General features: G+C 38.4%; 1 protein-coding gene across 2 annotated transcripts in view; it reads right to left on the minus strand.

The window, feature by feature from the left end:
* Positions 1 to 23,793, minus strand: part of MDFIC (MyoD family inhibitor domain containing) — a 58,277-nt gene that overhangs the window by 6,832 nt on the left and 27,652 nt on the right. For both annotated transcript variants that reach the window (XM_009646807.2, XM_035902197.1), the window contains exon 4: positions 6,979 to 7,254. In XM_009646807.2, the coding sequence (XP_009645102.1) occupies positions 6,979 to 7,254 (276 nt within the window). The remainder of the gene's footprint in view (positions 1 to 6,978; positions 7,255 to 23,793) is intronic.

Raw genomic sequence — 23,793 nt, forward strand, 5'->3', positions numbered from 1 at the left:
GGCGCCCCGCCGGCCGGCCGGAGGGAGCCGGCAGCGGCGGGGTTGAACGTGCGGTGCCGACGGTGGAGACAGCAGCACGGCGAGCAAAGAGAAACCACCCAGCGCAAGTTTCTTAAAGGTGTGCATTATGCAGAGGTGGGGCATAAACTTACCGAGCAGCGGCGCGCACGCCATCACACCACCCTTCCTCTCATGTACGGGGTTGGTGAACGGTTTCTGCTACCCATCCCCTTCCAGAAAACTCACTGCACCCGGGAAAATGCTCAGGGAAAAATAAGAAATGTAGAAAGAACAAACTGACCTGTCGCATGGAGTATAGTTATCCCTAGGTAACAGCTACTGGTGGGGTAGATGGGGGGAAATACAGTTACAAATCAAAATATATATGATTTTTTCAGCATTTTAAAATAGAAAACCATCATCTCTACTGATCAAGAAACTTAAAATGTTGCCCAAACAGGCAAATTACACTGCAAAACACATGCAAAATTTCATCAATGCTTGTGTTCTAAACTCTTGATACAGATACAACATCAGGAGTAAAATGATCCATACACTAAGAAACTATATACTAAGAAACTAAGTGCCAATTTAGTGCTTCCTTAGAATATGAAGCTTTCATTGCCATTGCTCATCACAGCACATACCGATACTAGTTAGGTGCTAGCTCGACCATGACCTTATAAAATGGATAATGAGGGGAGACCTTTTTTTGTTACAGGCTCTATTTTCCACTCACTCCTATAACACAACATGTAAATCACCTCCCAAGACTTCTATAAAAAAGAAACAAAAAAAAATGCTTAAAACAAACCACTCTTCAAAATGCCTTCTTAAAATTAACAGGTTTGATCATATGATGATGTTATTTGCCCACTGCCTGACTGACAATGGCGTTCTGACACAACCTTGCATAACAAAAAACCCCTCTGTTTAGCACTTCGTGCTCAGACACAAATCCACTTTGAACCAATTTGTAAAAGATAACCATGGAAATTTTGGCCCAAGTAGAAAGATTTGCAGGATACTAAGTAAGTAGCTGCCTAAATGCTACTTATTGCTATGGGATGGATTTCAGAAGTGTATGTATGTTTAAAAAAAAAAAAAAAAAAAGAGACAGAGATGGCCAGCAGATATTTCTGCAATGTTAGGCTATTCATGGTATAAAGCACACTCACACCTAATTTCAGTAAGTAATACCAGTCCAATGACAGAACAGAATATAAATGAAAACTTATTGCTGCTCTTGCGGCACTCAAGAGGGGGGAAAAAAAAATCCTATTCAAAATCATATGCCCCAACGGAAAGTAAAGTTAACTGAAAACTATTTTTCAGTTTATACAAAGTTATATAAACCAAAGTAAGATGCTCTTACTTCAAATAGAGGTCTGCTACCCTGCTAAGAGAACTACTCACTACAGCACCTAGCGATTCTTAAGACCCGGCTTAATACAAAGGCTGTTTGGTGGACTTGCCTTGTCTTCAGTTAAGCCATCAATATCACTTGGGATGCTCTAATAAATGAATGTAATCAGCAGCGTAGCGTTAGTGCCCACCAACCCCATGTTTGGATTCAACATCTAGAACAGATGAAGTTGCATTATACTAAAAAGAAGGGGAAAAAAGTCTCATTCAAATGCACCCTGAAATGTTGAATTTTAAACACTGGATTTTAAAAAACCCCACACGTTGGGTGAGATTGTTCACCGCATATCTAAGCTCAGTAGCACAAGGTACACAGTCCAGAAAGTTGAGGAAGGTTGCTTCAGGCCTTGCTCCTGGAACAGCACCAGTGGTAACTTAAATCTGGCAGCAAGCCTGCATTGCCTGTCCTTCCCCAGAGCCTCACCCCCGTGCTGCAGCCTTTCTTTATCTTCTTCACTCCTGCACCTAGCCTTATTACACTTCCTAAGACCTAGCCTGAGAAAAAAGCCTTGGAAAAACGATGCCTTCTAATGCCTCTCTGATTTAGAGAGCCTGGGAAGGAATAAAGAGAATATTTCACTGTACATACAGGAGGCAGGCTCATGGTCTGCTCAACACAGTTTTAACAAGCTACCATTTCCAGATGAATACAGCAATTGTGTATGCTCTCAGCCTTTTGAATAGCTGAAGTACCACCCTAAACACAAATTATCACAACTTACTGAAGTTGTGGGAACTACCCTGACAAACGTTGTAACTTGTGAGGTCACAGCAACTTGACCAGAAGTGAGAGCTCCATTTCAAAACTGAATTAAAGCCTGTATTCCCTCTCTCCATCATTAACTTTTTCCAAAGAATTGCTTTGATTAAAAAAAATGCTTAACTTCATAAGGTTTTGGTAGGAAAACTTGGTTTGTTTTTTACAAAATAATTAGCGCCTACTTCATTTTTCCCCCTCTACCCCCTTAGTTAAATTCCTCTTCCATCCCTCCCACTGCCCAGTTTCTTCTTCCCTTTCCTCCTCCAACCCTGCATACGTCATTATCACTTACCTTCCACTACTCTGATACACATATGCATGTATTCACTTACCCATTTTTCTTCACTTCCTAACATCTAGCTTTACTGTTCAGCTGCCTCATTGCTGTCTCCTTCAGACCTCCTCCCCTCCTGAAGCTGCTTTGGACAGGTACCACTGCTTCCAAGCACAGCAGCTCACCTGCCTTCTTTCCACTCATTTACAATGGCTTTGTCAGGTTTCCAAGGTGTTTCTCTGCACTACAGGTGCAAGAGAGTGACAATTCTCTTTGTTAGTGGTCTACCGACCAGAGTTTTGGAAGAACCGTGACACCTCTAACATAAATAATTTAATATATTAAAATTTCTTTGAATGAAAAAAAAAATCTTTTATTCCCAATATGCACTGAAACCTATCCAGTCCCTTTGAAAAATCTTTAGAACTGAACCAGTGCTTAAAAACTGCTTTTTAAGAGAGACACTCCTACTATTTCATAATTCCTTTGGTTTTTTGTAGTCTAAGTTATAGAGCTGAGTAAGATTTCTTCAGGGACAACACGGATTAATAATAGATGCAGAGGAAGAGCAGAGCTGGTGAGTGCACACACCCTCCTAAACCTCACTGGATATGAAAATGTTTCTAAACAGCATATTCTGCAATGCTGACACGACTCCAGACACTACAGGCTCATTTAAAAAGACAAGATTTTAAAGCTTTTATACTACCGCTACCAAAAGGTCTGTTGTATTTTAAGCACTTCCAATGCAACTTCAATTCTGAAAGCTCACAAGATGTGACCTACAGCGCAAGAGGAGTTTGCAGCTGGAACAATTAATGGAAGAGTCGTTAACTATGGTAGGGGCATTTTGGTGGGGTGAGGGACTGGGGGGAATGTACAGCCTGCAGTAGGGCTGTGTAGTACTTTGAAGACCAACAGGAGCAGTACTGACCTTCTTCATAGGAAGATGCGTTATCCTGGGTAAATACCCCTGGACATCATTCAGCTTTCTGGTACATTTACTGAAGTCTGCAGTACATGACGCAGCATGCTGCATTTGCTAACATTTTAAATAAACATAAGCCCAAATACACTCCTGAACAGCACGGGTGGCAAGCCTGGATGTTTCTTAATTCTACCCTGCTTCAAGCACTACCAGGTTTTCTGTTCTGTCAATAGATAAGATGTTCTAGAGCAAAATAAGTCCAGACCTGGACTTAGTTTGCATTACAGATAGGTGTGGTGCTCCAGAAATAATCACGTCTCATCTTTTAAATAGAAATAAGAAGAATGCAGCTTTTGGGAGAGAATAAGACAAAGTGAAAAACGTTTTCTCTTTTCTATAGTCTAAACTCAGCTTGATGACCAGAATTTTCACTTTTCTTCCTTCTGAGGACATACTCTGTTTTGTTTCTCTGGCCACTCTGTTTCACTTAACAAAACCAGTTATTCTCCTGACTGGCAACAGCACAGAGCACACAAGGTGGAACACAAGGCAGATGAAGTAAAAATACATGGCATGTACTTTCAGGTTTTAAAAAAAAAAACCCACTATAAATTAGATGATAAAATACAAAGTTGTACATAAAGAATAGCAAAATTAAAGTGAATTGGAGTATCTGAAAGCATTCAAGATTACCTGTATTTCTCTCCACTAGAATTATCTGGACACTATAGTAAATTGAAATAGCTGAGTTAATTTGGGTGACTGATTATTCAATACTCACAGTCCAAAAATTAATCTAATTTGTCTCCTTCTGCACAAGATTATATAGGAAACCACACACAAGTTATACTGCTATGCTGTATAGATGTGCATAAACACAAACACACACCTTCAAATGATCTCAAACCCAGCAGCTCTTCAGCAGTAACCAATGGCTTATGAGGTTAACATGGTACAAGTTAAAGCAAAGCCAAGTAGTTAAGCAACACTGCAAATAATTTCCAACAGTTTCCTATCTTTTCCATCTTCCTTTAAACTTTTTCAATAGTTTCTACAGAAATGTCATTGGATCAGAAGAGAGAACTGCTCACAAAAATACCTCTTTGCCCACAAAAGTATGATTCATAATACAAAAAATCTGTAGAAGCTAGGTTCAAATTAATCCTTAGTTACAGGACTTACGAGTGCACTCTTCTGGTTTTGTATAGCTAGATGTAGTCATCAAGTTATATATTGCTAGTTTAAATGCAATTAAACTCCTTTGAACAAATAAGCTGGTTAATTATACCAAGTTTTTAAAGTGTAGCCTTCCAGAAGTAGTCATAAGGGTTTAACATTTCTTAAATTCATGAACACAATTATTTTTAATTTATGGATAAATCATTTTTCCTTAAATACTGATCTCTTCTTTGTGTTATTTCAGATATTCCAACTGACCATTGCCAGAGTCTTTGATTATGCATCTTATCAAAAAACTGATAGATGATAAAACAAATTATGTATATATTGATACCGTCTGCAAGGTAACAGCTTGATTAGAATATTACTTATAGCTTATAGTTCCCCCATGCAGCCCTACAGGATAAATTACTGAAAAGCTGGAGAAATTGTCAGAAGGCTTGTACATGTGTGCATGCAGATGTGTAGACACAAATACTCTAGATATGCTTTAATCATTGCACAATAAAACTTGTGCTTCACTCAGCTTGGTTAACAGAAAACTTAGAGCAGCAGATAGCAGCAGCATGGGTCAAGCTATTCAGTGCATATATCCAAGTTCCCACATTCAAAATGAGAACATTACAAGGTTAGATGTATAATGCTGAATATATTTAATTTTAGCTATTAGGTGACTCAAGAAACTACATATGACAGTAAGGATTACCTTGTAGTTCTGTACCTTGAAAGTATGTAAGTTGTAACAACACAATGTAATTATCTATATTCTACTCAGACATACCCTTAAAAATATCAACATTTCTAGCTGTATGTAAAAATTCTATATCAGCAGTTTCAGGCAACTAACATAATCATGCGTTGGATATTAAAATCGGACATTAGAATTTACAGCTGTATCTGAAGGTATCTTACTAATTTTCTCAATCATTGAGTAATTTGACATAATCATTGCCAAGGTTATTAAAAACAAACAAAAAACCCACTGAATGTATTTATTCCATATAATTTTAGAAGAAAAAAGGAAGTGCTTGCCATAAGTAATTGTATAAGGGCATGAACAGGGCAAGCACAGTCTCCTTCAAAGTCCATAATTTCTTTCTCAGGGGTTGAATTTCCTAAATTCAGAGGCCTGCACTTTGTACCAGTCATGTGAACAGATCTAGGTCTCCTGACTTGCATTTTCTTGATATATAAGAAAAGTATTGGGCTGGAGGGTGAACTGAATTTCACATAAGAGAAAGAGATAAGGGGAGTATAGCACGTATGAAGTTGTGAGTTTGGAAGGAAATTTTAGAGGACTGAAAGTGCAACAGAAAAATAACAGTAGGTTCTTGAAGATAAATATGAAAATAAACCACAGCAAGGAGGACCATCCCATGGCACAGTCTGAGTGAAGCTGTTCATGATATTACTACACAGATTCACTCAGTAGGTCTGATTGAAGTAGTTGAAGTCAAGAGAAGTCACTCCACTGACATCAGTATGCTTCATTCAGGCCACTACGTGCAGTCCTTCTGATCCCTCTTCCTTTCATCTAGGCTGAGAATCCTCCCCATTTCACTGAACAGTACCGTTTCCCATTTCTCTAAGAATCTGTGTCTGTACCCACCCCTCAGAATTCTTTTTTTTTTTCAACCAGTCGCATCTATGCCTGCCTCAAGCCAATAAAATTTATAGAGCCTCTGCACCCCTCTTGGAACAGGCAGGAGCAAAGCCCATCGAGTATATTAGTGCTAATGGGAAGGCAGTGGATTGAGGAGAGGCTTGGGAACTCTGGGACCATTAGAGTAATTGCAAGCAGTGAAAACATACACACACAGCTAAAACATAAGGGAAATTATTTACTTTTGTTTGTTTAAGCTGTGCATAGGGAGTGCAAAGCTTTTTCATGCAAATTATTTACAGCCCAAATATTGCGTAAGGCATGTCAAACACTGAAGCACAGGTCCAAATTTTATTATCTAGTGTTCAGACCTCATGGCTAGTCAGAATATCCCCTAACAGAACAGTTTCAAAAGCAAACTCTACCCTCATGGAGCCTGCCATTACTGCATTTAAGCACTTACTAAGCTTTGAACTAATGCTTTCACATTTTTTTCTGGTGTATGTGTGACAATGTTGACGGCAGTTTCTATCAGTTTAGGATACAAACTAGAGAGACTAAAACATTATCACACTATGTTGGCCAAATGTTTGAAAGCAAGAAATCTCCCATTGCTTCAATTTCCTTCAAATACTTAATATTTTCCTTTGGGGAAGTAACTTGTGTTTTATCATAATGATTTCTATTTGCTTCTGGAGCATGAGTCATGGTCTTCAATTATTTTCAGTTGACTGTGTAATTATTAGTGAGAATAGGGTTTGGCTAGTCTTTATTCAGTTTGGGGTTTTTTAATAAGAATTTCTGCTTACCTTCAGGTGAAGTACCTGGCTTTTGAGAAAATGCAGAGCTTATTTTACTCTTCTTGCTGCTGTTGCTGTTGACAGACAAGGTGGACTGAATTTTTCTGTGCATTTTTTCTGAAACAGGAGCCGAAAGTTTTCTGTTGTCTGCAGGTGCGTGCTTGACCCCGTTGTGAATTCCACTTCCATTACTCAGACCTGCGTGGCCGTTTTGGATTTTGCCACTTTCTTCCTCACCCCTTTCCAGTGCTGAAGTATTCGGCTGAGGCAAACGTTGAGGTTGTGCTTAAAATGAAAGAAAGAAAGGGTTAATTAAAATTGTAAATTCATAAGTGAACACTTTAGGCTAGACTGGGAAGGCAACTTTCATTGCTCGTATTGATCAAAGAACAGACTGAAAAGTTTAACATTCCCCCATCAAAAAAAGAAAAAAAAAATCTCTAGATTAAAAATAATTACTCTTTATTCAGAAAGTGCCTCATGTCTGTATGAGGCCTAGATTCCCCCTTTATCACTGCATGGAAACATTCACAATGCTCTGTGAATTAGACAGAGAGACTAAGTCATTTGAAGAAAGAAAAAAATCGGGAATGGCAAAAAAAGTAGCAAAACTAAGATAAACTAAGGGAACCAAACGAAGAAAGGGAGGGGGGGGGGAATGCAACAGAAGGAGAGAAAAAGGTACGGGACAGAAGATACAGACTGAAGTAACAGAAGTGAAGCTGCAGGCTGGCCAACTGCCAGTCTTCAGAAAATAACCTCAGTGGCAAGGTAGAGGCCCTGCACCAAGGAGCCACCACAGACCTGTATATTAGGGATGTATAGGAGTACCCAGGTAACTAGCAACAGTTTCAGCTTAAATTCATAAAGATTGTGGATTTCTGGGAAAAACAAAACCAATCAAAACCTGGGTTTGTGGAGGAGGTGATCCAGTAACCAGAAGGAACACACATTCAAACACTGCACAGCTGTGGCAAGCCAATGTGTCTGTCCGTCCCTCCATCCCCCATTCCTCCATTCAGAATCACAATTTTAATGTGTTGGCCCATTTATATGTATATGCATACATTTAATGTAATGGGCCAGTTAGGGCTTTAACGGCAACAAACTGAAATGGTCAAAGGAAAAAAATACAAAACCTGCCAAGGCAGGAATCCGCAGTGGCCTGGTTGACTCCAAGAGTACATTCTAGTGAGCGGGCACGGAACTTGACCATTCTTTGTTCAGCTCTGGTATCATAAAGGAGCAAATTTTTAATAACATGGAAAATACATTGTCTATGTATTTAAAGTCTGTATCTAAAGAAAAGAAAAGATGCAGGATTTTTTTTTTTAATGTAAAGCTTTGTAATAAAAAAAGTAGTTTCCAATTAAAGATTCTTATTTAGAAAAAAAATTGCAGACTTTGTTCGAAAACTAATTAAACTATACACATAGTAACAGAACAAGATTTCATAACCAAAAAGCATAAGCCTAATCACCTCTCCTAATCAAAACACTACTGTATCATGCTTGGACACAAAGAGGTTTTCAATCTTCAACTGTTTATAAATCTAGTGTCAAGGAAAAAGCCCAGATTCTACTGAATACTCAGCTGAAGAGAGCTTAGACACTGCCAACAGTAGAGAAACACAGTGCTGCAGTTCGTTCTCTTTTCAGATTATTCAAATCCATTTCCAGATGATTTCACAATATATCTTCATATGTAGATTACATTGTGTCCAGGATAACAATTTGTATATATAATTATAGTTAGCTTCCTCTAAAAGGAACATCTCCACTGATCACTTCAGGTACAAGTGACCAAACTGTTGGACAAATACTACTGGGATACAGTAGTGGTGGATCAATATGGTCTCTAAAAAGACTCTGAGTTCTGAATTTGCCTAACAAAGCCTCAATGCTTCCCTTTTATCAAGGACACTGATACCATTCTCAGATTGTTTTCTCCAATTATCATAAACTTGTCCAGATTAAACTTCAGCTAAATCTTTAACTCCTGGTGACATTCACAGGCAAAAAGAGATACTTTTCAGAATAGTTTAAATACGAACTCGTTCCTTTTTTTTTTGCCATTTGATTTTTTTTAGTCATAGCAAGTAAGATTTTAAGAAGATCCCCTAGACTATCCACATCTATCTAGGTCAGAGTAACCCTGACTGAACCTACTTCCCAGAAGTGATAATTTTGTGTTGCAGAAAAGGGACAGCTGGGGGAAACATTTACGCTTTAGTCTCCCCAAAGATGTCGCAAGGAAGACAAAGATCATTCCCCTCCATTACCAGCAGTAACTGCTCATGAGCCTCCAAGCTAACAGAGCAGGAGCACAACGCTATCTGATACCTGAACAACTGTTGCCCAAAAAGTTTTCAATGGCAATAGAGCAACGGCTTCTCCTTTCAATTTTGCATTTGCACTTGCAAAACCTACAAACAGAAGCATAAGCAAGGCACTTTCTGCACTCTGGAATTCCATTAGTAGCATATATTCCATTCCAGACTATCATAAAAGCCCCCAAACAAGTTTTTAGGGAGTTTTCTCCCACCTGAAACAGGATTCTTTAAAAGTATACTACCAGGAACCCTTTGTGTAGGACATCTTTCAACATACGTGCAAAACAAATTTGGTTAAAAAACTAATCAAATCCTTCCATTTTAAAAACAGTCAATGTAGACCTAACTACAGTAAAAAATAAAATCTTTAGCAACAACAGGAACCAAAATTTTTACTCTCTGAAGTTCAGTGTTCATACCCACAGCTCCCCATAGGCTTTGTTTTCATTATCCCTCTCCAATGTAAATTGTGCTATTAAAAACAGTGTTTTTCACGTTCCATGTAACGATGTTTCCTCACACTGTGCCGCTGCCTACAATTCCCAACTGTGGAGTGGTCCAGTTACACCAATAACCTAGAAATACTGGGGAGAGCTTAACCTTCCTCAATAAATAAAAGCAACGGACTATACTAAAAATTCTGTATGTCTGGACACGCAAGTTTGTAAAACTGACAGTTATGACCTTTTCCAAGCCAGCTAAATTGGTGGTGGCAGCTTACAGTTGTTTGCATATTTTTGGTGCTGTGGTATATAATACAGTAACCTGGCAAATTATCCAAAATTTCATCTTCAAAATTAGGTGTGTTTCTGTCAAACTGTGCGTGAATGGGAAGTCTTGGGGAATCTAAATAGTCATTTGTGTTTGCTTTTATTATTATTTTTGTTAAGGTTGTTTGGGGGGGGAGGGGATAGGTTGTTTTGGTTTGTTTTTAATAATCCTGTTCCCAAAGTACTCTTACTTCAGTCTTCTAGCATTAACATACAACTTTTTAGCTGACTGGCTTTACAGTATTCACATGTGATACGCAGGTCAAATCAAAATGGAATAAAACCCCAAATGGATTAGTTATCTCAATTTAAATTTATTTTAACTTTATTGATAATTTTGCACTAGGGAGACTTGAATCTTATGGTTAAAACACACTTGAAACCAATTAGGAGCCATATGACCGCATTCTAGCATAAAGAACAAAAGCAATTGACAGTTCCAAGATTAAGCCACAACCACTCGGTTTAAAACAGAAATATTTTTACCTTATTTTTTAAAGGTTGTGTATATCTTAAAAAAAAAAGGTGTAATATGGGGAACGACACAATGCTTCTTAAAACACAGTGATACCCAGGGACTCTCACTCTCTCTTTAATGATCCACTGCTCTCATTCAGCTGTCTTTCTTTTTTCAAATCTTTACATATGTGACAGCTCTCAAAAGTAGACCATAGACCATCTGGCATTTTCAGAGGTGTAACTTGTGCAAATTCAGCTCTACTGGGAACACAATGCTATCTTCTGCCTGCGTTATAAAAGATACAATAGAATGTAGAACTTATGAGTTGTTTTGAATTATTCATTTTTTGCCTGTATATTCAAGAAATTTTACAAACTCTGCATTTTGTACTACATAATCACATGCGTTAAAGGTACAAAGAAACTTTTTGACACCTCTTTTCTACAGAAAGATGGCATTTTGTTTGATATGTGAACATTCAGCGCCTGTTATATCATTCTAAACAGGCCGTGTGCTGCTACAAAAGATCCCATTTTACACTCTATGTATGAGCAAAAATTTTATTCTTGATATTCAGTAACTAATGCAATACGCATCAAAATTTCAACTATGAGTTGGATGAACATTCAGCATCTTCAAATCAGGATGGCACTGGTCACTTAGTATATGTTAAAGATTTAAAAAAAAAAAAAAATCATTCCTCATGCAACATAGAAATATTGTCATTTCAAACATCCACAATGAATAGTTTCAAATGTCCTAAGAACTACTGTGCTTTTTAGGTTAATATGTTTTTAATCTTTAGCAAAACCAGTAGATTTAAGTCAATATTTTATACAGTGCTAACACTAGCGGATTTTCAATAAGAATGATAAATATTGGATTAATGATTCAATAGACTGAATCTTTTTTGATAGAAAACTAGCAGATAATGTAGGTAGTAATAACTATACATGAATCTGCTGCCTGTGGAAAAGCTATAAAAAGGCAATATATTGCTATAGCATATAATCTATTAGCGTGTTTCACTGCTTCCTTGTCATTGGTTTCCTTGCAAAGTGGGCCTTCATACAATACATACAGCTGTTATTTAAGTGACTTTACATAATAATTTAATTGCGAGGTTACTATCTGGTGAATAAATATTCAAGTACTAAACATTTACTGTGGTTTTGAAGTTACTATGCACGTTCGCATTCAGACTGTAAAATCCCTCGCGCAGTTTAAATGAATATATGCACCCTGCCAATACATTGTTTACACCTTGCAAAATAACAGCTGTTCTTAGGAGAAAAATCCTGATGCATGCATTTAACAGAAAAATGTATGTCAACACAGGGAAACTCTCAACCAAAAGAGGACAGTCTAAGCTATCATTAGGGATTTTAGACAAAACACAAAACCAAACATACAGGAAGACAGACTCCTCAGAGTCAAAGTGAATCAAAAGAAAACATCAGGAGGCAGAGAAGAATTGAGACAGCTAATTAGTAGCCTAATCACATCAAAAGCAATTCCAAGGCAGCCGATACAGATGCCCGTGGAGTTTGCTAGGCTGGCCAATGCCACCGATGGAAAAAATACTTTCCAGTTTCCAGCCTGGGTCATCTGGCAGCATACCCGGAGAGGTAAGAACGCTGGTTTTCGTCGTTTATGACACAATAGTTTATGACATCAGATCAGACCACAGAAGCAATATTTTTGCAGGTGGAGTAGGGAGGAATAAAAATGCAGGACTCCTGGGTATAAAAAACCACAACCTTTGGGATTTTCAAATCTTGAGAAAATATAAAGTATCACTTCATTTCCAAATATCCTCCGCGCTTGTCTGCCTCCCAAAACAGTTGCAACTACAAAAAGAGGATGAGCTCTTTTAGGAAATAACAGAGGTCCTGCTTGGGTCCATTAGCGTTGAAAGCCAAGATCCACATGCTAATTTGAGCTGGGGAAATTGTTTGATCTCAGTGGTAGCTGTTCCTGCTCCCCTGCACGGATCACACGGAAGAGACCACGTGCGAGGGAGGTAAGAATCAGGCCTCTGGTTTTTGTCAGTACTTCTTTGTAACACAGACCTAAGCTTGAGGGGAAAAATAAAGCATATGACAGATAGTCACGGATCGCACGGTAAAACCAGGGGCTGCCTGGATTCTGGAGTAAAATTAAGGTGATTCCAAATTGCTTCTGGAAAAGACATAAATTCCTGAGATATAAAAGGCAACATTTCCAACTGACTAGCAAAAAACTTACCTTTTCAAAAATATTACAAATTGTATGCATTCATACGCTCAGTAAGCATAAAATTTCTGTGAAGCCGGGAGAACTCAAATGTCTCCATCTCTCTCCCTCCCCGCTTTTCTAACTAAAATCCTGACTAGTCTCTACACGGATCTTCAAACTACATCAATAGTTTTCTCTGCCTAGCTATCCAGAATATTAACATTCAGATTACAAGATGTACGTCTGAGTCAACCTGTGAAGAGGCTTTTGTCAGCAATTATTTTTGAATATTTTCTAGGACATAAATAGCATATACTGCAGCTTCCATATCACAGAAGGCATACATTAACTAAATAACAAGGTACCATCAAGGTACAATCTATCTTTTAAAATCAATTTTTTACACTGAATTTTTTATACCATGCTGACTTTACAAGGAAAACAAAGTACCAACTAACAGCATCAACCACCTTTTTAGAATTGCTTCTTGTTAGACACGAGGACATCTTCAAAATGAATACAATATATTATGATGAAACAGGATGTCCTTTGTAATGAAAATACTGTAGTAAAATTGCTGGTACGAGTTTTACAGGACCCACACTGAGAACACTTTGTTAAAATACGTCTGAGAACACATCCAGGGAACACCAGGTATAACAGAAATGGGGCTGGCAGGGGACAAAGGGAAAAGACATTTTCTCCCGTCAGTTCTCAGTCGGCGAAGGGCTGACAAGAATGGCAAACGCATGTGTGCATGTGTGTTTATGGGTTGAGAAGGCGACACAAGTGCACAAGAAGGTGCCAAGAGTACTCTTAAATCTGTGCAAAGACACCTGCAGTGCCTTCCAAAGGCAAGGCACTGCAGGACCTTACACGCTGTTTGAAGGGCTGCAGGAATTGTATAAAGATGTCTTTGACGTACCCAGAAAGAAGCAGTTACCACAGGGAAGCTTGAAAAGGGCTGGTAGCCAGAGGTTTACAGAGTTGATAGGCATTCCCACTGAAAATGTGGAGTGAATTTCGCTATTTACAAATCCTCCTTCCCGACGTGTTTTTTCCAAAATGAAGAAAAGCCCGCTGATTGTTTTAATGACAGCAACAGCAAATTTTTAATCATTCCTCAACTGAGTAAATCCTCAGGATTTTTAATTACCTATCTTTTAACAACTATCTCAAAATCCAAATAGCCTTTTGTCTTCTAATTACCATTAAATTATCAGTAAATTCTCCTTCTTTATCATACACCAATCTTGCAATCGTTAGCAATGGTTTTCATGAGACTGAAAATACTGGCATCTATGATAAACTTTGAAGATTATTCAAAAATTCTTGCTGGATCACAATATAATTAGAAATAAAGATGATTCACATAATGCAATCATATTTAAGCCACATCTACATGAAGTGACATATAGTTCCTACTGTAACACACAGTTTTTCATTTCTTGAGAACACGCAGCATTGGCTTGCCATGAAAAATCCAAAGGGAAGAGCCAAACACAAACCAGGACATTGTAGGTAACAGGTATTCAAACACCTGGGGAATAAATTTCTATATAAAGCTGTGTTCAAAAGTGGGAGATTTTACTTCAAGCTTTCCACTTGCAACATTTATCTATCCATTTTTCTCCTCATACGTTCTGCTACAGGACTGGAAAAGAACTGCAGTCTATTTGCTCTTATGTTTCACAGCATTACAGCTGCTTACAGCAGTGGCAATCGTTGCACAGATATGTGCAATGGCAGGTTAACTCAGGTCACCACTCCAACATTTCATGGTGTTTTACACGTTAATCAATTACTTCTGAAGGTGCGTTTGTTTTTTTTTATTTAAGGTGAAATGCCTAGTTACTTCTTCCTACATTTTCTACATAGGTAACTCATTAAGAGGCATAATGATCTACTTGATTTCTATTGCTGTTATTGTTAAATCTTTCTTTATAATGCACCGTGGCTTGCAGAAATTGCATATGAGAATAATATAAAAATTAAAAATCGGGGAATTAGGCTTTTTGTTAATTTCTAAAGTGCTGAAAGTGATCTATTTCTGAAACATAAATAATCAATAATTTAGGAAACGTGAACACAATCCCCAAAACTATAAAGGATACAAAGGGGCGCCAACCTAACACAATCCCACCTCAACGAGGAACAGAATGCTTTGCTGTTGCAGCTTTAATTTTAAAAGGAAGGTTAATTAACCATTAGACTCAAAAAAGTAATCCAAGCTGTTGGCATGACAATTACAGCAGTTACGCAATTAGTACCTACTACAACATATGGTTATACCACTGCGTAAAGACACACTGGTGTCCCACGGAACTTAAGACATTAAGTCAAATATTTGGAACAGTTCTGATGCCCCTCACCATTGTGTTACTTGTTCCCAAATCAAATAATAAGCATCAAAGAGAAGCTACAAACAACAGGATATCGCTTGCTGGGTATTGCCTCATAAGCGGCACAGCAGGATGCACCAGACAGGAGAGATAACCTCAACGTCATTAACAGCCGTAACCTCGGCAAGTGCACAAACAGGTCCCCTTGGCTCCACCACCTCCTGCTCCCTTCCTCAAAATTCCAAAACCCACTTAAAAACTAGACAATGTTTCACTGCGGAAAAAAAACCAGCCATGGGGTGGTGAGGCAAACAGCCTCGCAGCCTAGCCCTAGCCATTTGCTTTTGAGGGAGAAAATACTCAGAGGTTAGGTTTATTCTCCACTGACTGTATATACTGAGTTTTCAGGTGATAAAATTACAGTGTTTAGTTAAACTCATACAAATATACGCAAAAACTGGCTGTACTTGGTTTTAAAAAGAATATGAAGGCAAATGTTTGCAATGAGCAATTCCCTTAATGCTCACCACTCGCATGATTTCTAGTCCTCTACTCATATAAGGGAGAATTTCAGAAGTCTCCAAAAAGTGCTTCACCTCAAGTGTGAATCTGACCCCCAGCTCTTAGTGCTCTGTCCTTTGTCATCTCTATAATTCTAAGTCCCAATGCTACTATTAACAAAACGAACAAGATGCAGAAAGAAAAAATAGGAGTAAAAAGAGGACAGCAACAAAAGAGAGGGTAATGTAAAAAGGTAGTGGGAGAACACACAGAATATCAGCACAAAAATAGTAACGCATACATTGGTACCTCAGTTTCTGACACCTTTGCTGCACTTCATTTCTCTCCACTATTCTTTCTAGCAACCTAGAGCTGATGCTAAGTTTGGCATCAGCTGATGCCAAGTACCAGAAAACCAAAGGAAGAAAGAGAAAGCACAGCTGCAAGGAAAACAGAACAGGAGAAGCAAATGGGCAGTAACCATGAGGAACAGGCTAAAACTCGGGATTTTACATTATTAAAACAACAGTAGAGCAAAAACATCAAAAGAAAAAAGAGCAGATAGCAACCACCCAGAAGACAACAGCACTGGAGGGGAAGGAGACAGAAAGGGAAAAAATACAGAGTGAGCTGAGCCACTTCAGTCTGTGAGGGCAGATAAGAGTAGGGAAGAAACAAAAAAATTCACAAATACAACTAGAGCTGAAGTATTTGCTATAAATTTTACAAGTAAGAGAAGAATTAAATGACAGATCACTAGTTGATAAGCAATGGAATAAAATAGAGATAAACATATCTTGCACAGTGATCTAGAGTTGAAGCAACAGTTCCCCTTCTGCTCAAGGTCAGAAGAGGCTCCTGGAGCCCAGGCCAAAAATCAGCCATATTCAGCAACAGCGGCATGATGGAAAAAAGCAATTCTGTCTCAGAAAGCAGGGAGAGGCCTTGAGGTGCACAAACAGTACTCCTCATGACCTAGCATGTCCTTATCACAGACTGGATGATTAACAGGGTGACTGTCAGTGGGGAAAAAAGAAGTGGAAACGTAATAGGGAGCGCAGCAAGTATCCATCTATTTCCCTATCTTGAAAGAAACAAAGTGTGAGAAGAAAGAGAAGCAGTATGTATCTGTGTGGACAACATTAAACACACTAGCAAGGGTTAGTCTCTGCTAAGGCTGCCCTTGGGCTAGAGGAATTCCCTCAGGGCAGGCAGGGTGGAGGAGACGGGCAGAGGGCCCCTGTCAGCGATCCCACCCAGCCACCATGCCAGCAGGCAGGATGAGTGGGGCCTCCCCGTCCCAAAGCACTCCAGGGACCCCAGGGCACCAAAGGATTTTGGGTTACACACAGGAAGTCCAGGCAGAGCTGCCGTAACCAAAGCTGGCTTTTAGGCTGCTTCATGCCACTAACATGCCAGCTTGGCACCAGGATGACCCAGAAATGAGAGAGCTCTATTTTTTTTAACCAATTGTTTTGGTGTGCCTCAAAGAGATAGGGCAAACCTCACCCAAAATGTTTTTGTGCAAGCTGTACAAATGAGATTCTTGAGAATATACCTTGAAAGGTCCTCTGATAAGAGTCCTTGGAAAGCCTAAATTCCCTTTTTCCTTCCCCCTCACACCCTGAACCAGACTCAAAACTGCAAGCAGCCATGGAGTAAAGGCGGCATCTCTGCATCAGAGCTCACTGCCCCTTTCCCTCCCCTCCAGCCCACTGGAAATTTAACTTTATTTTACACTGAAACAGTAGTTTCAGATGCTGAAGGGAAAGGCAGTGTGTTCAGTTGAAAGCTGAATGTCTTAATCATAGCATAATCACTGTCACCAATACTTAGCACAAAGGAAAATGTTTTTTTACTTCATATTTACTGCATTCTACCAGAATGATCTAGGAAGTCCTCTTTCTGACTCAGATGGACAAACCCACCCATCCTGGCCAAGCTTTCATACATGACCTCCACTATATGAATTCAATATAGTAAAACAAAATAGGCTAAATGAGTTTTTGCCTGCTGCTCATGCACACATCCCTGAGAGCAGTGCAAAAATCAGATGGCTGGCCGTGCCTGGTGAAGACCAAACTTCCTGGAAAAAAGATGCACTTGGTTTCCTGAAAGGAAGCAAAGCGTAAGCTGCTCAAACAATTCACAAGAAACCACTGATATCTGAGCCACACAGTTATAAATCTGTCCCGCTAGAAAAATACAGTGTCACACCAGTGACCAACAGCTACAAGCACAAAAATTCGGAGAAACAAACACATTAACACAAAGGAGAAAGTACCAGATTATTGGAAGAAACAGGTAATTTGTCTTAACGGGATGAAATTACCTGTACAACTTTTTTCTTTCATCCCACAACTGAGCTAAAATTCTGATTGTCCACTCTGTTCATGAAATGAGATACAAATCCCTATGGAATTATTATGCTCAAACTATTTCAATATAGCAGAGCCCAGTAGCACCTGCAAGTCCTTATACTGCAGAACTGACTGAATAGCAGCAGAATACTGGCTTTTATCTCGAACATACAGAAAGGGAGTGTTCCTATTTCAACATGTTTAAAAGCTTTCAACATTACAGATGGAATCATTTTCATTCTCTATTAAAAATATAAAAAATATTTCTTTCTATTTCTAAAACTACGTAATTTGCCCCACTGAAGGTTTTTTTTTTTTATTTTGTTCACCTATTGTTTAAAAATATTTCTAAGTAGCATTTAAATTTGAACAAGGCTCATGCTATGAAATCAGTGCTTCTTGCAACAAGGATCCTTTTTTCTGAAAACCTTTTGTTTTGTCTTATTTAGAAGACATACTTCCCTTTATTTCAGGGGAAAAAGAAAATCCTTCCGCACACTAATCCCAAATACTTTTTTTTTTAAATGGAGCGCAGCTACACCAGTGAAATCTGTGCTATGCCAACTTCATTCACATAACTGAAAAGCATCCATTTTTACACCACATTGTTACAAGGTTTTGCAAATAAACTGAAGGATTTCACAAGAAAGAAACAGCACTTTAAGTGAAAGCATTAGAATTTACAGCTAAGTCCTTTTTTTTGGTCCTTTTACAATTCATGAGCTTTAAAAAGTCACAGCTGAGGCAGAAGCCTCCTCCTACCCCAAAAGACCCGAAGTACAGCGGCAACCCTTGTCTCATAGCAAAGACAGCAGCTACATCACACGCAAACAACCTTCCTCCACTGCTTACACGAGCCTTCAGCCCCACAAAACGTCCCCGTCATCATCAGCAACAGCAGCTCAACCAGGCTGGCGATGGGTGAGCCAAACTGCTGCCTCCATCCCTTTGTGCTGCGCAGCTGTTCCATGCTTGGGAAACATCTCAGCCTCCCTTCTTGCATTTCTTGGCCCCAGACAGCAAAGCTCTTAGGAAACCATTCAAACAACTGCCAAAGGGACAGAACTGAAACATCCTTACCCACTCTACTAAAGATTCATGCCATCTGCCATTTTATTTGTACTGCTCCCATAGCCCTGCTACTTGGAATTAATTCCAGCACCCTTTTCTTTACTGTTCCTTTTACATAACCAGGTACTTTTTATCGTGCTGTATCATTTTCTTAGGCCGCTGGAATTAACAACTCACAATGGGAACATTTCCTTGCCACCTTATATCTAATTAGCGTTATGTTAATTTAGAGAAAATTCCTTGTTTCTGTACTGTGGGGTACTGCCGAATCAAACTACTCAAAAAACATCAATTACTTAATTTTTAAATATATCCTTTCTATTGGCATTCTCAGTTTTGAGTCTTTAACTTTCAGCTTTTGTCAGTAGCCACAAACTAAGACCAGGCTACTTACAAAATAACTTAAATGTTGATGTTAACGCACTGAAGCTGAAGTGAACAGGTCTTTGTACTGAAGCCCTTTAAAAACATTTCCAGTCACTCTCTAAGCACAACCTTCCTGTCACTGCTTAGAGATACGTAACTGTAATGGAGAAAGAAGTGGGGAAACAGGGAAAAGGACTGTTCAAACAAACGACAAAAAGAGGGTAAGGGGGTACTCAAGAAAATTATGCAAACAGAAAAGAGAAAAATGGCTCAAAGACAATAACTATGATAGGGATGGGTCAGTCTTTTCTCTCTCTTTTTACTTTATAAAATAAAGATAGGAGAGAGGACACAGGACAGTTTATTAAGAATGGGAACAAACCTTCAGCACTCCTCCAAATTTGACTCCACCACCATAGCCACTTTCTACTGTATCACCAATCCATATCTTTTACTTTCTTCCAAAACTACCATCATTCCTAAAGGATTATTTTAAAAAATAATGAAATGCCATTCCATTACAGTCACTGTGAAATGGATTTCCAACTCTAAGTTTAACTTTTGAGATCAAAGTGCATCATTCTACAGCAACCTTCCCTGTGCTAATCAAACAAGTCTTCTTTTCTATAAGGACCTGTTCCACAAATACCCAACAAAATATTGATAATGAGGGCTAAACTTCTTGCCCTACTCCAGCTATCCCAGCTGTTGTGGATGCAGACAGGTTAGCGAAAGAAAGCTTTTGCCAGGTTATTTCTGTGGTTCAAGGAGGCGGCACAGCACAGTAAATGAGGTCTCTCCATTAGGCTGTTCTTCTCGCAGAGCTAGAGAAGCAGATGCTCTGTAATATATGAAGAGTTGAACTAAACGGTGATTTATTTAAAAGTAAGATTGAGTTTATCGATTAAACTGCAGGGAAATGATTCCTCAGGCGTAACGCCACCCTACGGATGGGAATAAGAAAAATCAAGTGGACAGAGAAGTAGACGAAGTATCAGTCAGAGGAAAGGAAAAAGAAGAGCAAGGGAGAAGAAAAAAATGTAACTTTTATTAGAATTCCTCCTTTAAAATGGTGTTATATGTTGTTTTTTTCCCTTCTATATCTTTTAAAAGCTAAGCACTGCCTTACTTATTGTAAATATAAAACTCATGCTAGTTTCAAGCTTCCAAGTCTTGACCCAGCACAAAACAGTTTACAGAATGGCTGTGATGAAAACTGGTACAAAACATCTTTAAGAAAGAAGTTTCATCCTTAAAGAAAAGTCTTTATAACTACTTCAGACGCATGAACGTACACTGCTAGATACTTTATAATTAGTGTATAGTCTGCTGAAAGATCTATTCCCATATAAAAATATTTCTCAATATTGATTTTACATTAGAAATATGATAGTGACTATTATCACTAGAAAGTCAGCACACAGTAAAAAGAATATATATTGAGGTAGCAAAATACTTCATAAGGTCATAGTTACAAAGCAAATAGCTAGGAAATACTAAATTGTTAAATGAGCTGGTTTAATAAAATTTCATAAAATTACATGTGCATTACACAAAGTTAGCTCCATATCCTGAGTCATCATCCAAATTTTTTTTTTTTATATCACTTTTATGAAAAACTCAGTTTGATAACTCAGATAAACCTTTCCAGGCAGGCTGATCCCAAATCTTCTCACCAAAACTTAATGTTTCCTTCATTTTGAAATTCAAGCATTGTTCACTAATCTCCTGTATTTCTGAATTGTACAGACCTAAAAGATGTTCTCTCTGGTTTGGCACTGCTCTTATGGACAATTTTGGTCAGCGTAGGAACCTTTCATTGCTCTTCTGTTAAAATGTGTATTTTATTTCAACTTGACTTGCAACTTACAGAATGCAGTTAGTATATTCATCTACTGAAGGGAGGTGGGAAAAGGCACACACTTTCTAACTGGCTGAGAGGTTTTATTTTTGAAGAAAGATGTATTTCGTAGCTACCCAGACTTGAAGTCAGCCTTGCTCCTGCTCCACTGAGGCATGGGCAAAACGCTTGTACTGTCTCTCAGGGGCAAAAACTTGCCCTGAAGGTCAAATCTGACTCATAGGCCACATCTTTTATAGGCTTGCCTAACAGTTTGCTCTACTTGCCTTGTCTCAAAACCAAACTTCTTAACATTTTATGCAAACCTTACACAACTTTAAGTCTGAGCTGTAAATCAATAAAACTCACTTCAACTTGAGGAACCTCTGCAACAGGGAATAGTACCTTAGCTGAAATTCTGCTGTAATTAACATTTGCATTGCTAAATCTTACCATTTTTTCTAAACAAGTGTCATAATATTTACAGTTTCGGATTAAGTAAAAACATGATAATCGAGATACTGCATAGAATTTGAGGGAAGCAGGTTTAAAAGTAAAATTGAAGCCTCTAATTTTCACGGGTCCAGACATAAAAGTCAGAATTTGAAAGCTCTCGTCTTAGAATGCCACGGGTTTGCATTTCATGATCACAAATTTCAAGAGCAATCTCCACACAAAAACACGTTTCTTTCACAGCAGAACACTACAGTTAATTTAGAAATAGTTAAGACTCAGGTGGCAAATAATTCATCATTCTCTTGAATCAAGCCTCCATGTTTCCAGAGGCCTACGTCATCAGTATAATGGGTTAACAAAACCAGTATTAGAAATAGCCTGAGTGACCACAGCTGTTTGACATTTGAATGTTTTTTTCAAAGGGATCCTTTGGATTTGGATCATGAAGACTTTTTTTTTTTTGAAAGCAAAACAAAAATCCACCACCAACACCACAACAACAAGCAAATAGGTCATAGGCTCCTGTTTTCCCTTGTCCTTTACAAAAATACCTTCAGGGAAAGGTACCTGTGGGTACTTGTGCACTGCAAATATTACCAGAATGCAGCACAAGTAGTAGTATTCAGACCTTTCTTTTCTCTGGATAGGTATTTAATGAAGAAAAATGTTCAACCATAATTACTTAGCTAAGCCTTCTGCTGTGATCATGAGACCCACCTCAACTTTCACTTTTTTATCAGTAAATACAAAATTCAAAAGATTAAAAACTATTTCTGCTCTCTACATTTTGAAGAATTAATTTAATTATTTTGACGCACAAACAACATACAGTACTACTTTTCAGCTGTATAAACTTACTCGAAGCATTACACACACAACAGCAAATATAAACTAAAACCTAAAAGAGAAAAACTAAGAGAATTTTTGCCATGGTTTAAGTTCAAGACATTTCTGCCAGAAAACAGGTTCCTAAAAGTACAACTTGCATGACGATACTTTCACGCACTTTGTAATTTGGTGTTTTCTTTGCTAAAAATGGCTAACTGAATACCGTTCGTACTGAAAATAGCAGACTGAAACCACACTGACTCATTGATTTTATAGTATAATATTTCACATAGAATGTGGTCAGAGTTTTATTACTCTTCCTCTTTAAGGAACCACTACAAATATATTGTACTTTTTCCCCTATACGAGGAACTAATCAGGAAAAGAATATAAATATTCTTTCCCATCTAGGCATAACAGCACATTAATTCTGAGACAGTACCAATACAAAGGAAAATATTCTGAAATTAAGATACAATTTACTTCAGGCTCAAACACAGCAAGCACAGTAATCTTCCTGTTACTTGAAGAATTTCACCTTTGTCTGGTACTGATGATTACTGCCATCCAAACTTCCTCAGCCTCAGACCATAAATTCAGATGATGTTCTGCGAGTCAGAAGTATGGTAAAACAGAAAACGAAAGGCTCCAGGTAATTCTGGCTACCAGTGATATGCAGAATACATGCATCTATCTTCTGGTCATCTGGTGCCGTTTAAAGTTCTCACTGAAGTTTGACTACTGTTCTGTAAGTGGATCAACAATAGCAAGAAGTTTATTTCTCCACATGGAGTCACCACAGGGTATACAAATTCCTCACCGATCGCAGTCCACCATTAACTGCGTTGCTTCAAAACGTTCAACCAGCTTGAAGGGGAGAGGCTAGGTAGGAAACATCTGCATCCCACAGCAGCTCTGCTTACAAGTACGGGACTACTAAGTCCACTGACACTTGAGTCCTTCCACAGGTGACTTCTGCAAACGCTAAAGACACAGTCTTTCAACTCTGAAGACTGTAACTGTAAGGATAGAGTTATCTGTTAAAATGCCTCTCCACCCAGGAGAGGATTTAAATGCAAATTAAATGAAAATGCTATGGTTGTGCAACAATGAGGTGTGAAATGCCTTGGATGTAAAATTGTCTCAGCTGAGAGGTTTGACCCCAGAAATTCCTAGGAGAAATCAAAATGGCAGGATGGATACACTTTCAGCAAGAAAAGGCCTATCTTCCTGCACAAGTCTTCCAGGCAGAGCCTGGAAAGAGTGCCGCATCCATTTACA

The sequence above is a fragment of the Egretta garzetta genome, unplaced genomic scaffold, assembly GCF_000687185.1.
Source record: "Egretta garzetta isolate BGI_Z169 unplaced genomic scaffold, ASM68718v1 scaffold169, whole genome shotgun sequence".
NCBI lineage: Eukaryota > Metazoa > Chordata > Aves > Pelecaniformes > Ardeidae > Egretta > Egretta garzetta.